This window comes from Trachypithecus francoisi, unplaced genomic scaffold (genome assembly GCF_009764315.1).
Source record: "Trachypithecus francoisi isolate TF-2019V2 unplaced genomic scaffold, Tfra_2.0 Lachesis_group2, whole genome shotgun sequence".
Taxonomy (NCBI): domain Eukaryota; kingdom Metazoa; phylum Chordata; class Mammalia; order Primates; family Cercopithecidae; genus Trachypithecus; species Trachypithecus francoisi.
Genome location: NW_022681465.1, coordinates 115,980,467 through 115,992,604, shown reverse-complemented (window position 1 = coordinate 115,992,604; position 12,138 = coordinate 115,980,467). Strand labels below are relative to the sequence as shown.

The 12,138-nt window shown below is 47.8% G+C and overlaps 1 protein-coding gene across 1 annotated transcript in view; it reads right to left on the bottom strand.

The window, feature by feature from the left end:
- Positions 1-351: 351 nt before the first annotated feature.
- Positions 352-12,138, bottom strand: part of LOC117064353 (spidroin-1-like) — a 26,462-nt gene continuing 14,675 nt past the window's right edge. Inside the window, exon 3 of the mRNA XM_033178537.1 lies at positions 352-1,035. Coding sequence (XP_033034428.1) covers positions 1,015-1,035 — 21 coding nt within the window. The 3' untranslated portion in view covers positions 352-1,014. The remainder of the gene's footprint in view (positions 1,036-12,138) is intronic.

Below are 12,138 nucleotides of genomic sequence, written 5' to 3'. Positions count from 1 at the left end.
AGTTATCCACCCGCCTCAGCCTCCCAAAGTACTGGGATTGTGAGCTACCATACCCTGCCTGCTCTAGGGTTCCTGATGGCAGTCACGGTCAGAATACAAGCCAGAAATGGTCACAATACAGGCCAGAAACCTGGGAGTCAGCTATGACCATGTGCTCCCCCTTAAGCCACCAGCAGTTCCTGTTGATTGTACTTTCTGGCAATAGCAACGGTAATAATACACATGTAGCACATCTTTTATGCCAGGAAACATTCTAAATATTTTAGTTTTTAGAGACAAGGCCTCACTTTGATCCCCAGTCTGGAGTGCAGTGGTATGATCACGGTTCATGGCAGCCATGATCTTCTTGGGCTCAAGCGATCCTCCCACCTCAGCCTCCTACAAGTGCTGGGATTAGAGGTGTGAGCCACCTCACCCAGCTTGAATATTTTTCTGCATATTAACTTACCTGTTCCCTTGAGGTGAGACCATGTGATTAATTCTGGCCAAGGACCTGAGTTGGAAGAGCCATATGTCACCTACCTATACGCCAAGCATTTATTTATTGGCCAGTATTTATTTGCCAAGCACTTATTTATTTGCCAAAGCTTCTAGAGCTCTCTTTCTCTTTGCCAAGAAAGCCTGTGATTTTCACATGGCTATTCCTGTAGGCTGGGCAGGAACTGCGATGAGCAGAGACCCCAGGGAACCCTTGATGGGTATACAGCTTTGAGTATACTTGTATTAGATCAGAGAAATTGGGGGTGGTTAGAGCAGCATAATCAAGCCTATCCTGACTGGTTATTATCCCCACAGGCTCAGAAGGGACTAAGTTGCTGTAGCGGACGGAAGCAGAATTATGAACCCAGAAGGGCCATTCCCTAGGACATCTTGACCTCAGTGATGTGCATTCTCCAAAGACTGTCCTGAATCCATCTCCTTCGCCTAATCTCCATTCCCCACCCCTCTGACCCTCCATTCCAGACTTTCTCCTGGATGGTTATGTCAGGGAGGAAAAGCTTTTCCTCTACCCTCTTAGATGCAGCATCTGGGGGCCTGCAAATTAAATTGACAAAAGACAAATTAGCAAGAGAAATGGAGTTGTGTAGCTTTTAGTTTTTTATTTGAGATGGAGTCAGTATTGCCCAGGCTGGTCAGGAACTCTTAGGGTCAGAGGATCCTCCCACCTCTGCCTCTCAAGTAACTGGGACTACAGGCTCACACCACCACCCCATAGACATTCATGTTCTAGGAGGTTAGAATTGGGGAGCTCATAAACCAATGAAAGGTTGGGGGAAAGGGCACTTGGGGAAAACAAAGGACTTCTAGGAAAGATCATATGATCATATGCTGGTTTTGTGACAGCATCTATTTGCCTGTGGTGCCATCTCTGGTGATAAGAGACCCTGGTCCCTCCCAGGGAGGGGGCTTATCTCTGTTTCCTCTTATTCTCTCCAGCTGCTTTCCATGCCTGCCCGAAAGGTTATATTTTATCTTATTTTATTTTATTTTATTTTGAGAAAAAGTCTCACTCTGTGGCCCAGGCTGAAGTGCAGTGGCAATCAGAGAAGTCAAGTGATCCTCCCGCCTCAGCCTCCTGAGCAGACTATAGGCACATGCCAACATGCCTGGGTTTTTTTTTTCTTTTTTTCATAGAGAGGAGGGTCTTGCTGTGCTAACCAGGCTGATTTGAAGCTCCTGGCCTTGTGTGAAAATGCTCATTTTAAAATACAAATACAACCCCAGCCTCCACGCCTCTTCTTGTTTTAGACTTTATGCACAGCTTCAAAGGTAAAAACCCAAATTCAATTCCCAACACTGTGTACTGGGTCCTGCAAGCTGTGCTCTGCCCTGCCCTGGTCTGCCCCAGGGCCAGCTCTCCTGGTACTCATGCCACCTCCCCCTATCCAGGCCTTCCACCCTTACAGGCATGGTTAATTGTCCCATTACAAGCTGCCCACGGACCTCGCCTTTCCACCCTATGATGAGGTGGCTGTGGATGGGACTATGGTAAGACGGTGAGGAGGTCAATGTCAGTGCACATGTGTCTGTATCATTAGTGACATGTGTGTCTGGAACATGGTGAATATACAGAACATTTGCTATGAAGGAAACAGCCAGCTGCCAGGTGAGGTGAGGCTTTAGGGCAGGGCTTCCAAATTTCTACTGTGCCAGGGACATCCTTAGCATCTGCAGAAGATGAAGGACGCCTGGTTAGAAACACGCTTTCTTTTCCTTTCTTTTCTCTTTTCTTTTCTTTTCTTTCTTTTCTTTTCCTCTTTTCTTTTCTTTTCTTTCTTTTCTTTTCTTTCTTCCTTCCTTCCCTCCCTCCCTCCCTCCCTTCCTTCCTTCCTTCCCTTTTTTTGAGAACCGTGTTTTGAATGCATTACATTACCAAAAAAGTTAATATTGAAATGCAAACGTCAAAATATAAAAACACGGCCATTTGCTCTTTTCCTAGACTAGTTACGGCTGGGCCTGGTCAAGCCTTGTGAGGCTGAGGCTAGGGAGTTCCAACCATCAACCTTGGAAGAGCTGTCTTGGAGGCAGGCAGGTCCAGAGCCCCACGTGCCATGGGACCTGAACCCACAGCAAGCCTGGGCCGGGCCACCGGATAACTTCCCTGTGCTGAGCCACCACTCCTGCCAAGGTCGTCAGCTCTAGGGGAGCACCGCTGCGAGCTGGCTGACGCACTGCGCCTCCACCGGCACGGAGCCCTTCCCGGAGATGAGAGGGGCCAAAAACAGCCTCAACACTCCCGTGTCCGGGAGTCAATGGCTGAAACCACAGACGGGCTCCAGTCACCTCAAGAAGACACGGCCACCGCGCCCAGCTGTTCCCCTCTTTCTAGATGGGTAGCCATTCATCTTCAGTCTGTACCCCTTTTGAATGCATCCTGAATCCCTGGGACTCCTTTGAAAAAATGCCATCATTTTTCCTTTCTCCTCCTCTGCCCTCTCTTCATGGATAGATAATTGTAGTCTCTGTACTATGGGACACTCCCCACAGATGCATCCTCCAAACTGGGAAAAGTTAATTTCCCAAACCTTAAACTGGTTGGCTTAGGGTTGTGCTCGGGAAGGGAACCTAGAACCCCAACATGCTGGCAAAAGGGGAAAGTTTTTACCAGCCGGGCTTTGGCCTCCCTCCTCCCATGCAAACTGGTAAAAGGCTGAGGCAGAAGGATCCCTTGAGCCCAGGAGTTCAAGACCAGCCTGAGCAACATCGTGAGACCCTGTCTCTACAAAAAACAGAATAAAACCCCAAAATACAAAAAAAATTAGCCAGGCATAGTGGCATATGCCTGTGTAGTCCCAACTACTTGGGCGACTGAGGTGGGAGGATCGCTTGATCCCAGGAGGTTGAGGCTCCAGTGAGCCAAGATCATGCCATTGCACTCCAGCCTGGGCAACAGAGTGAGACCCTGTCTCAAAACACACACACACACACACACATAAAAGTGCGTTGATTTAAGGAAAAATATTAAAAGTATTAAACCAGTAAACACGAAGGAAATGGCCTATTGGTGACCAAGTTTGGGAAGCTCTTTTGAGTCTCCTCTCCCTCTACACTCAGTGGCTTCAGGGTAGGAAGATCTGGGATGAGGTGGGAAGAACCTGGTGTCCCAGCACCATGACCCTTGATCCTGACCCTGGCTGTAACCTCTCCACCCCACCTTTCTCCCTTTGAAACAGGGACCCGCATTGTCTGGCTCCCTTCCCATTTGCTGCTGCTCTCTGGGCCTGCCTGCAGCCCAGACTCCCTCAGGCACTTCCAGACAGGTGAGTTCTGCCTGTCACCCTGTGCTAGGAGTTTGCCTGAGGACTGCCACTGCCTGCACCAAACGGAGCACAAAAGTCCAGTTGCTGTCCAAACTGTAGCCCGTGGGCCTTTCCTTTGTTCTTACCACACGATGTAAGTGCCTATTTGTTTTGGGATTACTTGCCAACCCTCAGCCCACTTTATCTTCCTGAAGATTTTCTGGGACAGCTCTTGGAGGTGTCCACTCCTTCTGTTCTTAGCCTGTGGTCCAGGGACCCAGAATTGGGGAGGTCCAGGAGCTAATACTTGGTATGTCCTTCAGTTATGAATGGAAGTAGCAAAATCTACCAGAATTAACAGTAGCTCTGACTGTCAAGACAGAAATCAGTAGGTGTTGCAGACACCTCAAAATAGCCGTTCCATTCACAGCAGTAACTTCAGATTTCTGGTACTTATTTGTCCTGCCTCTAGATCTCATAATTTAATGAGTTTATTAATAAAGAATCATGGCTGGGTACAGTGACTCAGGCCTATAATCCCAGCACTCTGGGAGGCCTAGGCAGGAGGATCACTTGAGTCCAGGAGTTCGAGACCAGCCTGGGCAACATGGCAAAACCCTGGCTCTACAAAAACTAGCCTGTAGTCCTGCTACTCTGGAGGCTTGAGGCTGGGAAGCAGAGGTTGCCGTGAGCCATGTTTGTGCCACTGCACACCAGCCTGGGTGACAGAGTGAGACCCTGTCTCAAAAAGAAAAAAAAAAAAAAGGCTGGGCACGATGGCTCACACCTGTAATCCCAGCACTTTGGGAGGCCAAGGCAGGTTGATCACCAGGTCAGGAGTTCGAGACCAGCCTAGCCAAGATGGTGACACCCCATCTCTACTAAAAATAGAAAAATTAGCCAAGCATGGTGGCAGGCACCTGCAATCCCAGCTACTTGGGAGACTGAGGGAGGAGAGTCGATTGAATCCGGGAGGCAGAGCTTGCAGTGAGCCGAGATCAGGCCACTGCACTCTAGGCTGCGGGACAGAGTAAGACTCCATCTCAATAATAATAATAATCAGGTGTTTCAGTATCACAAATGTGTGTGTGTTTTTATTTTTTCAAGCTAAATGTTCTTTGATGGTAGACTGGATAAAGAAAATGTGGTACATATATACCATGGTATACTATGCAGCCATAAAAAAGAACAAGATCGGCCAGGCGCGGTGGCTCACGCCTGTAATCCCAGCACTTTGGGAGGCCGAGACGGGCGGATCACAAGGTCAGGAGATCGAGACCATGGTGAAACCCTGTCTCTACTAAAAATACAAAAAATTAGCCGGGCGCGGTGGCGGGCGCCTGTAGTCCCAGCTACTCAGGAGGCTGAGGCAGGAGAATGGCGTGAACCCGGAAGGTGGAGCTTGCAGTGAGCCGAGATCGCGCCACTGCACTCCAGCCTGGGTGACAGAGCGAGACTCCGTCTCAAAAAAAAAAAAAAAAAAAAAAAGAACAAGATCATGTCTTTTGCAGGAACATAGATGGAGCTGGAGGCCATTATTCTTAGCAAACTAATGCAGGAATAGAAAAGCAAATACCACATGTTCTGACTTATAAGCTGGAGCTGAATGGTGAGAACACATGGACACAAAGAGGGGAACAACAGACACTGGGGCCCATTGAAGGTGGAGGATGGAAGCAGGGAGAGGAGCAGGAAAAATAATAATGGGCACCAGGCTTCATACCTGGGTGATAAAATAGTGTGTACAACAAACGCCCACGACACAAGTTTACCAGAATAACAACCTGCTTATGTACCCCAAATTTAAAATAAACATTAAGAAGAATAATTTCTTTTAAAAAAATTGTGAAATTTATCATAAATACTGGAATCTCCAATATTAGACAGTCATTTCAAACAACACTAATTTCAGATGATCCCTTTTATTTAGATGCCATGCATCTCTTTGTTTTGATCTAAAGTCACTGTCTTATATTACCCTACTTTTTTTTTTTTCCCGAGACGGAGTCTTGCTCTTGTCGCCGAGGCTGGAGTGCCGTGGTGCGATCTCAGCTCACTGCAAGCTCCACCTCCTGGGTTCACGCCATTCTCCTGCCTCAACCTCCTGAGTAGCTAGGACTACAGGCGTCCGCCACCATGCCTGGCTAATTTTTTGTTTTTGTTTTTGTTTTTTTTTGAGACAGAGTCTTCCTCTGCCACCCAGGCTGGAGTGCAGTGGCACGATCTTGGCTCACTGCAAGCTCTGCCTCCCGGGTTCATGCCATTCTCCTGCCTCAGCCTCCCAAGTAGCTGGGACTACAGGCGCCCGCCACCACGCCCAGCTAATTATTTTTGATATTTTTTAGTAGAGACGGGGTTTCACCATGTTAGCCAGGATGGTCTCAATCTCCTGACCTCATGATTCGCCCATCTCGGCCTCCCAAAGTGCTGGGATTACAGGCGTGAGCCACCGCGCCCAGCCAATTTTTTTGTATTTTTAGTAGAGACGGGGTTTCACCATGTTAGCCAGGATGGTCTCGATCACCTGACCTTGTGATCCGCCTGCCTCGGCCTCCCAAAGTGATTACAGGCGTGAGCTACTGCGCCCAGCCAATATCAGCCTACTTTTTAAAAATTCTACTTAAAATGTTTATAGTTTTAAAATAAATATATTGCCAGCTTGGAGAGACGTGGGGTACTTGTCTACACACATGCATTATCAATTCACTACAAAGGCTGCTGCAGCCACCACTGGGGTTCTTATGCCTCCTCTTGTGGGAGCCATGATGCTTCTTTTTTTTTTTTTTTTTTTTTTTTTTTTTTTTTTTTTGAGACGGAGTCTCGCTCTGTCGCCCAGCTGGAGTGCAGTGGCCGGATCTCAGCTCACTGCAAGCTCCGCCTCCTGGGTTCACGCCATTCTCCTGCCTCAGCCTCCGGAGTAGCTGGGACTACAGGCGCCCGCCACCTCGCCCAGCTAGTTTTTTGTATTTTTTAGTAGAGACGGGGTTTCACCGTGTTAGCCAGGATGGTCTCGATCTCCTGACCTCGTGATCCGCCCGTCTCGGCCTCCCAAAGTGCTGGGATTACAGGCTTGAGCCACCGTGCCCGGCCGATGCTTCATTTTTAACATCTAATTTATGTTTGCCCCATTCCAGGGCTTCCCGGCCTTTGTTAGCATTTGAAGATATTGTTCTTGCCATCAGTCCTTCAGGGTAACTGCTGAAGCTGCCTCCTTTCAGTGATTATGCCTTCTTTAGTCAAAGTAATTTTTTTTCTGGGTCCTGAGGATGTGGTTTGTGTATAAGTCTCTCATCTACTGAAACCATATTTTAAGTGAAATATTAGTAGACTGAAGTTTAATTATTTTCTCTATAGGATTAACTACAGAATATTCTAGCTCATGTGTTTTGGTTCTTGCTGTACCAATAAGCGACTTGTAGTTCCCACTCTGTGCAGAGAAGTCTGTGCCCATGCAACTCTTCACTGGATCTGTATGTCTGTCCAATACCAACCCACACCATGCTCTGGTTCATAGAGCTTTTGGGTATTTCTGCAACTGTTGTAACAGTTTCTAGTGGTGTTTTTGGCCGGGCGTGGTGGCTCAAGCCTGTAATCCCAGCACTTTGGGAGGCCGAGGCAGGCGGATCATGAGGTCAGGAGATCGAGACCATCCTGGCTAACACAGTGAAACCCCATCTCTACTAAAAATACAAAAAACTAGCCGGGCGTGGTGGCGGGCGCCTGTGGTCCCAGCTACTTCGGAGGCTGAGGCAGGAGAATGGTGTGAACCCGGGAGGCGGAGCTTGCAGTGAGCTGAGATCGCACCACTGCACTCCAGCCCGGGTGAGAGCGAGACTCCGTCTCAAAAAAAAAAAAAAAAAAAGAGGGGAGCAGGCATCCCTGGTTCCCTTCTCTTCCTAGCAAATACCCAGGGTACATGAGGGAGAGAAGAGCATCCTTTCTCTTCCGTCCTTGCATCCCTGAGTCCTGGTGACCTTGGCAGGTGCCACCCATGGGTGCCAGAGGCTTGCACCCATGAAGCAGGGAGGGCCTTGAGAATAGGAATTATTCAGTCTCACCTATGTCTCTATCCCACCTTGGAGTTCCCTAGACCTCATTTAAGCCATGAATACTATCAGCATGACCATTATCCATGAAATGGGGGGCTTGGCTTAATAGTCAGGAATCAACCATGCCCATGTGCTCTGTGTCTTTTAGCTTCTATTATTGTGTGCCTCTGGATCCCTTAGATCAAGATTTCTTTCCTAGGGCTTTGACTCAAAGCTTGGAATTGAGTTTGGGACAGAAATGTGTCTGGGGGGCGGGGGTGTTGCGTGGACTCATCATAAGCAGAATGTTAAGGTGAAGCGGTGGAATTGAGTCCTCCTCCAACAAGGGAGAGAAAAGGATGTCATGCCCAGAAAACTGGTGGCTGTAGTTATGCTTGCTAAGATTTGGGTGCCTGGTGCTTGGCTTTGGTTAGCTCCCTTGGTCTTATTTTCCCAAAAAGGAAACCTCCAGGTGATGGGCATCCTATTTACTCCCATCACCTGGCAGGAATTGCAGGATAATTGCTCAGAACTAGAATACTGATCCAGATTTTCACATTAACTATCCTTTTGTTCTTTCTGAGCTATAGCCAGAGATTGCTGGTTGACTCACAGGAACAAGAATAACTATTTCTACAGAGGCCTTTTAGGTTGGCTTTGATGAAACTCTGTTCCACAAGGAATCTCACTCAGATAAGACCTTTTAAAACCTCGGGAGGCCGAGGTCAGGAGATCGAGACCATCCTGGCTAACACAGTGAAACCCCATCTCTACTAAAAAAAAAATACAAAAAATGAGCCGGGCGAGGTGGCAGGCGCCTGTAGTCCCAGCTACTCGGGAGGCTGAGGCAGGAGAATGGCGTAAACCCGGGAGGCGGGGCTTGCAGTGAGCTGAGATCCGGCCACTGCACTCCAGCCTGGGTGACAGAGCGAGACTCCGTCTCAAAAAAAAAAAAAAAAAAAAAGACCCAAGATAAACTTGGGGCTCCTGGGCCTGTTAGAAAGTGACATTCTTTACTGACCACAGGTCAGGAACCATGTACAGGGACTGTGTAGATGAGGGTATGAGGCCAGTTTTTTACCTCCAAGGGGCTTTTATTGGATCTACAAGTCGAGCTTGACACAAAAGGAAGTATATCCTTCCAGTCAAAGCATTGGTAAAACAGCCACTTTCTCCAATTGTGTCCTGTTGCAAAAGAAAAATGGATTCTCATCTCCAGGAGCAAGATGGCCGAATAGGAACAGCTCCAGTCTCCAACTCCCAGCACGAGCGACACAGAAGACCGGTGATTTCTGCATTTTCAACTGAGGTACTGGGGTCATCTCACTAGGGAGTGCCGGACAATCGGTGCTGGTCAGCTGCTGCAGCCTGACCAGCGAGAGCTGAAGCAGGGCGAGGCATCGCCTCACCTGGAAGCGCAAGGGGGAAGGAAATCCGTTTTCCTAGCCAGGGGAACTGAGACACACAACACCTGGAAAATCGGATAACTCCCACCCCAATACTGCGCTTTAAGGAAACAGGCACACCAGGAGAATATATCCCACACCTGGCAGGGAGGGTCCGAAGCCCACGGAGCCTCCCTCACTGCTAACACAGCAGTCTGCGGCAATCTATCCGCAAGGCAGCAGCGAGGCTGGGGGAGGGGCGCCCGCCATTGCTGAGGCTTAAGTAGGTAAACAAAGCCGCTGGGAAGCTCGAACTGGGTGGAGCTCACAGCAGCTCAAGGAAGCCTGCCTGTCTCTGTAGACTCCACCTCTGGGGACAGCGCACAGCTGAAGTCAATAGGGGAAGCAGCGGGGGCCGGTGCAGACGCGAACGACTCTGTCTGACAGCTTTGGGGAGAGCCGTGGATCTCCCAACGCGGAGGTTGAGATCTGAGAACAGACAGACTGCCTGCTCAAGTGGGTCCCTGACCCCTGAGTAGCCTAGCTGGGAGACATCCCCCACTAGGGGCAGTCTGACACCCCACACCTCACAGGGTGGAGTCACCCCTGAGAGGAAACTTCCAAAGGAAGAATCAGACAGGTACACTCGCTGTCAGCAATATTCTATCTTCGGCAACCTCTGCTGCTGATACCCAGGCAAACAGGGTCTGGAGTGGACCTCAAGCAATCTCCAACAGACCGACAGACAGCCCTTCTGACTGTCAGATGGAAAACTATCAAACAGGAAGGACACCTATACCAAAACCCCATCAGTACATCACCATCATCAAAGACCAGAGACAGATAAAACCACAAAGATGGGGAAGAAGCAGGGCAGAAAAGCTGGAAATTCAAAAAATAAGAGCACATCTCCCCCTGCAAAGGAGCGCAGCCCATCGCCAGCAACGGATCAAAGCTGGTCAGAGAATGACTTTGACGAGATGAGAGAAGTAGGCTTCAGTCCATCAAACTTCTCAGAGCTAAAGGAGGAATTACGTACCCAGCGCAAAGAAACTAAAAATCTTGAAAAAAGAGTGGAAGAATTGACAGCTAGACTAATTAATGCAGAGAAGATCATAAACGAAATGACAGAGATGAAAACCATGACACGAGAAATACGTGACAAATGCACAAGCTTCAGTAACCGACTTGATCAACTGGAAGAAAGAGTATCAGCGATTGAGGATCAAATGAATGAAACCAAAAGAAAAAAGAAGAAAAAGAAATGAACAAAGCCTGCAAGAAGTATGGGATTATGTAAAAAGACCAAATCTACGTCTGATTGGGGTGCCTGAAAGTGAGGGGGAAAATGGAACCAAGTTGGAAAACACTCTTCAGGATATCATCCAGGAGAACTTCCCCAACCTAGTAGGGCAGGCCAACATTCAAATTCAGGAAATACAGAGAACGCCACAAAGATACTCCTCCAGAAGAGCAACTCCAAGACACATAATTGCCAGATTCACCAAAGTTGAAATGAAGGAAAAAATCTTAAGGGCAGCCAGAGAGAAAGGTCGGGTTACCCACAAAGGGAAGCCCATCAGACTAATAGCAGATCTCTTGGCAGAAACTCTACAAGCCAGAAGAGAGTGGGGGCCAATGTTCAACGTTCTTAAAGAAAAGAATTTTCAACCCAGAATTTCATATCCAGCCAAACTAAGTTCTTCAGTGAAGGAGAAATAAAATCCTTACAGATAAGCAAATGCTTAGAGATTTTGTCACCACCAGGCCTGCCTTACAAGAGACCCTGAAGGAAGCCCTAAACATGGAAAGGAACAACCGGTACCAGCCATTGCAAAAACATGCCAAAATGTAAAGACCATCGAGGCTAGGAAGAAACTGCATCAACTAACGAGCAAAATAACCAGTTAATATCATAATGACAGGATCAAGTTCACACATAACAATATTAACCTTAAATGTAAATGGACTAAATGTTCCAATTAAAAGACACAGACTGGCAAACTGGATAAAGAGTCAAGACCCATCAGTCTGCTGTATTCAGGAGACCCATCTCACATGCAGAGACATACATGGGCTCAAAATAAAGGGATGGAGGAAGATCTACCAAGCAAATGGAGAACAAAAAAAAGCAGGGGTTGCAATCCTAGTCTCTGATAAAACAGACTTTAAACCATCAAAGATCAAAAGAGACAAAGAAGGCCATTACATAATGGTAAAGGGATCAATTTAACAGGAAGAGCTAACTCTCCTAAATATATATGCACCCAATACAGGAGCACCCAGATTCATAAAGCAAGTCCTTAGAGACCTACAAAGAGACTTAGACTCCCATACAATAATAATTGGAGACTTCAACACTCCACTGTCAACATTAGACAGATCAACGAGACAGAAAGTTAACAAGGATATGCAGGAATTGAACTCACCTCTGCAACAAGCGGACCTAATAGACATCTATAGAACTCTCCACCCCAAATCAACAGAATATACATTCTTCTCAGCACCACATCGCACTTATTCCAAAATTGACCACATAATTGGAAGTAAAGCACTCCTCAGCAAATGTCAAAGAACAGAAATTATAACAAACTGTCTCTCAGACCACAGTGCAATCAAACTAGAACTCAGGACTAAGAAACTCAATCCAAACCGCTCAACTACATGGAAACTGAACAACCTGCTCCTGAATGACTACTGGGTACATAATGAAATGAAAGCAGAAATAAAGATGTTCTTTGGGCCGGGCGCGGTGGCTCAAGCCTGTAATCCCAGCACTTTGGGAGGCCGAGACGGGCGGATCACGAGGTCAGGAGATCGAGACCATCCTGGCGAACACAGTGAAACCCCGTCTCTACTAAAAATACAAAAAAAAAACTAGCCGGGCGAGGTGGCGGGCGCCTGTAGTCCCAGCTACTCGGGAGGCTGAGGCAGGAGAATGGCGTAAACCGGGAGGCGGAGCTTGCAGTGAGCTGAGATCCGGCC